Raw genomic sequence first — 4,893 nt, forward strand, 5'->3', positions numbered from 1 at the left:
AAATGTCTTTTTAACTGAAGACATCGGTGACCGCAAATAGTTTTAAGATTAGCTTCAAGTATTGTTTTAACATTGAATCGCTGCTAGAAAGAGTTGACTGTAGTGGATGCATGTAAGTATAGACATGTGCGCTTACATATAAAAAAAGCAATCTGAATAAGAGAGAGATTCAGCTGATGCATGTGCAGCGGAAAAGCAATATCTTGGTTTAAAAATGGTTTCCCTGAACCTGCATTTGACCTCTGATATCCTTCCCTGCAAGTTCTATCTCTAGCTGGCTGCTTCCTGATTAAGCAATAAATCTCTCTTCAAAGTACTTGTTTCTACCTTGCTCATCCTTTCTAAATCCGACGAGGTAATTAATACTGCCCTGCAGATTTCCTTGGATCAGAGTACCATAGTGTGGTACTGCCTCGTTCCTCTATTATATATCTATGTTACGTTAGTCGTTAGATCTGAATATATATAACCATTTATTAAGTAGGGGCACTAATTGCTGGCTTCTATATGAATATGGATTTGCAGGTTATTAATATGGCTTCTTCTACTACTGCTGCTGCTCATGCTCTCCCTCAAGACAAGTATGATGTCTTTCTTAGTTTTCGTGGTACAGACACGCGCCAGAAGTTTACCAGCTAGCTATCTTTATTATGCTTTAAAGGAGAGGAAAATTGATACCTACATGGATGATAGACTTAAGAGAGGAGATGAAATTGAACATGCCCTGATGGAAGCAATTGAGCAATCAAAGATTTCGATAATTGTTTTCTCGGAAGACTACGCCTCTTCTAGGTGGTGCTTGGATGAACTTGTGCATATACTGAAATGCAAGCAAAGATATGGAAGGATTACTGTACCAGTATTTTACGAAATAGATCCATCAAATGTAAGGAAACAAGAGGGGAGTTATAAACAAGCATTTGGAAGACATGGAGAAGTTTTCAAGAACTACATGGGCAAAGTGCTCATTTGGAGGAAAGCTGTGTCAACTGCAGCTAATCTGTCTGGGTTTCATTCAAAAAATTTCAGGTAATTTCATTTTCTATTAGCTTCTACTTTTGGTAAATTTGATTTAAAGAAGATTAATTAATAATGAGGCAAGCTATGGTACATACCAGTATCTCATACACTTATTTTATATCTATTTGAACAAAAAATTACAATTATTTGAATCAAAATTACAACATTGAGAACAAAAGTTACCATATTCATTTACACTATTTACATATAGTTAAACAAAAATTACAACATTGACAACAAATTTGTTCAAAAGCTTGTAACAATGTCGTAAGATGTGTAATTACCATTATTAAAACTTAGATTACACAAAATAAGACTTAACATTACCACTCTGATAACAAATTTGTTGTCACATTTGTAAATGTGTGTATGAGATACTGGTATGTACTATAGAATTTTCCATTAATATATAATTACCCCATACTAATTATGAATTTCTGTTCTTCATATATGCTAGCCCGGAGCATGCATTGGTTGAGACAATTGTCAAAGATATTTTGATGAAATTGACGAGTTATAAATTGAATCGCAACTCGTCAACTAATATGAGGGATCTCTTTGGGATTGATATTCAGATTCAACAAATTGAATTGTTGTTATCTATTCATACACAAGATGTTCCGATTCGCATTGTAGGTATTTGGGGCATGGGTGGTATCGGAAGGACCACCCTTGCTGATGAGGTATTTCACCGACTCTCTTCTAAATTCGATTCTTGTTCGTTTCTTACAAATGTCAGGGAAGAGTCAGAGAAATACGGAATATATCATGTGCGAAATAAACTTCTTCGTGAGTTATTAAGGGACGAAAGCCTAAATATTGGCTCTCCATCTATAGGGTCACATATTATAGAGAGGTTGTCCCGTACGAAGGCGCTCGTTGTTCTAGATGATGTGAACGATTCAAGCCAATTAGAAGTTTTACTTGGAGATCACGTTGGGTTTAGCTGGGGAAGTAGAATCATTATAACCTCTAGAGATAGGAGCTTATTGAAAGAAAAAGTGGAGGATGAACATATATACCCGGTGAAGGGGTTGGAGATTAATGATGCTCTTAAGCTTTTTCATCTGAAAGCTTCCAAAGATGGCTTTCCCAAAACAGATTGTTCGGATTTGTCAAGAAGAGCGGCAGAGATTTGTAATGGTGTGCCATTAGCTCTTAAAGTTTTGAATCCCTTATTTCGTCATTGCAATACCAGAGAAGATTGGGAAGATGAATTGAAGAGGTGGCAAGACTTTCCGAACAAAAAAATTGAGGATGCGTTGAGACCAAGTTATAATGGATTACAAGAGGATGAGAAGGGAATATTTCTTGATATTGCATGTTTTTTTAAAGGGGAAAAGAGATGGAAGGCAGAAAGAATGTTAAAAATGCACGGGTTCTCTGCACGGAGGGGAATTGATGTTCTCATCAATAAGTCTCTCATATCAATTTCAGGCGACAATCATCTAGAGATGCATGATTTGCTGCAAGAAATGGGTCAGTCCATCGTTCATGAACAATGCACTCATAACCTTGGAAAACGCAGCAGGTTGTGGAATGCCAAGGATGTCTATCAAGTACTGAAAAATAGGATGGTAAGTTTTAATTTCATTGTCCTTAAAGAGATGAAAAAACTGCAATCTTATAAATTAAAAAAAAAATTGTCAAGAAACCACTCATTTCTTCTAACGAAAATCACCATATACATTTTACTAGTTTACTTGCTGGTGTTTTGGTCGACATATTATTAATAGAAGATGGTCATTGTGGTTGAATTGTACTGATCATATATGGTAGGATCTTAGGGTGATGATATGCTAAAATGTTTTATCAACTGACCTGATTTTGTGGTATTGTTTTTTGATGATATGATTCTTTTAGTTACATCTTCAAATTTGCATTCAAAAATAAATTTTGAACCAATATGATTATTAATTATATAATCTACTACTAATTATTCCAATTAATTGACATTGGATAATTTCGGACGACATGACATATTTCCATCATTTTTTTCTTTTTCTTTTTTGGCAATGACATTGAGCTTTATCTAAACCAGTAAAAAGAAAAAAGTAACTTTTATGGTAGCTACTTTTGATAGATTCTCTGAATGTTGTGTGCTGATTTGTACTCTATTGTTGATTTCTAGGGAACTACAAAACTCCAAGCCATACATTCAGACATATCTACCATTCCGGAGTTACCACTGAATCCTGACACCTTCAAAAATATGCACAATCTAAGGTTGCTAAAATTTTCTGCACAGCCAAATGTGGACAACAAAGTGCACCTTCCTGAAGGTCTCGAGTCTTTTCCTGAAGAACTTAGATATCTATATTGGGAGAGATACCCTTCTGAATCTTTACCATCAGAATTTTCTCCACACAATCTAGTCGAGCTTCACATGCCCAATGGCAAAGTTAAGAAGCTTTCGCATAATGGTCAGGTAACTTCAGCTTGCCAATTATGAAAATGATTAATGTAGTTGGACTTGGAATAACTAATGTTTTCGTACGTGTAATAATAATAATACAAAAAAAAAGGTTTTCCTGTTTTACCCAAGTACTTATTGATTCTTTTTATTTAATTTTTTTGTTACAGAAATTTGGGAACTTGAAAAGGTTGAATCTTAGAGATTGCCAACACCTGACTGAAGTTCCGGATTTCTCTCAGTGTCCAAATATTGAAAAATTAGTTCTTACCGGTTGTACAGGTTTGGTTAAACTGTATGTTAAAAAGTTTGACAAGCTTACTACTTTGAAACTTGCAAGCTGCCGGAGTCTTAAATTTTATCCAGAGATACCATGCAATGTACAACACTTAAATTTGTCTTCCTCTAAGCTGACTGAAGTTCCCGATCTCTCTCGGTGTCCAAATATTGAGAAATTATATTTGTATCGTTGTGCGAAGTTGGTTCAACTTCCTGATGGATATCTTAAACATCTTGCCAAGCTTACTACTCTTAATATGGCAGACTGCTCAAGTCTTATAATTTCTCCTCAGATACCATGCAGTTTACGAATCTTAGATTTGTCTTCCTGCTGTCAACTGACTGAAGTTCCTGATCTCTCTCAGTGTCCAAATATTGAGGCAATAGATCTCTGTTGGTGTACAAGTTTGGTTCAAGTCCCCAAATCTTTTATGAAAAATCTTGACAAGCTTACTCGTTTGGAGCTGGCAGGGTGCTCTAGTCTTAAAGCTTCTCCTGAGTTACCACGCAATTTGCGACAATTGGATTTGTCTTCTTGCTCTCAACTGACTGAAGTTCCTGATCTCTCTCGGTGTCCAAATGTTGAGGAAATAGATCTCTGTAGGTGTACAAGTTTGGCTCAACTCCCTAAATCAATTTTTAAAAATCTTGACAAGCTTTTTCGTCTGCAGCTGGCAAAATGCTCGAGTCTTAAAGTTTGTCCCGAGTTACCACGCAATATACGATATTTGAACTTGTCCTATTGCTCTCAACTGACTGAAGTTCCCGATCTCTCTCGCTGCAGTGAAAATTGTTTGAGCCCAAAAGTAATTTTGGCAAGATCTTTTAGTGGATTTAGCACAGCGGGCCGATACCTGCGGCCCAAAAATAAGCCTACTTGGGTTTGGGTTACAGCTTCGCCCATTCCGTGGTCCATAAAGAAATCGAAACCTTATTGGAATCAAGTGGCAGAGATTGAATAGGGAACTTCAATCAATAATCCTTCTATGGCAAGGAACAGTCGAAACTCTAGGTGTATAAATATCAGGTTTAAAGGACAAGAGAAGGGTCTCTCAAAAAATCAATCAATCCCAGCGATTACAAAGCCTCCCCGGAGCAAACCTTCAACTTCGTTGAAACCCGATGACCGTGCGCCAGTCCTAGTCTCTCCAAGAGCCGACTGTCAGCATCACCAGATCAAC

The 4,893-nt window shown here is 36.6% G+C and overlaps 1 protein-coding gene across 1 annotated transcript; it reads left to right on the forward strand.

Annotated features, from left to right (window-relative positions):
- The first annotated feature begins 351 nt into the window (after positions 1–351).
- Positions 352–4,406, forward strand: LOC112202180 (disease resistance protein RUN1-like). The gene is made up of 6 exons (XM_040519419.1): positions 352–405; positions 526–1,029; positions 1,478–2,597; positions 3,152–3,448; positions 3,604–4,312; positions 4,384–4,406. The coding sequence occupies exons 2-6, from the start codon at positions 563–565 to the stop codon at positions 4,404–4,406; spliced, it is 2,616 nt and encodes an 871-aa protein (XP_040375353.1). The 5' UTR covers positions 352–405; positions 526–562.
- Positions 4,407–4,893: the final 487 nt, after the last annotated feature.

The sequence above is a fragment of the Rosa chinensis genome, chromosome 1 (assembly GCF_002994745.2).
Source record: "Rosa chinensis cultivar Old Blush chromosome 1, RchiOBHm-V2, whole genome shotgun sequence".
In the NCBI taxonomy this organism is placed as follows: Eukaryota; Viridiplantae; Streptophyta; class Magnoliopsida; order Rosales; family Rosaceae; genus Rosa; species Rosa chinensis.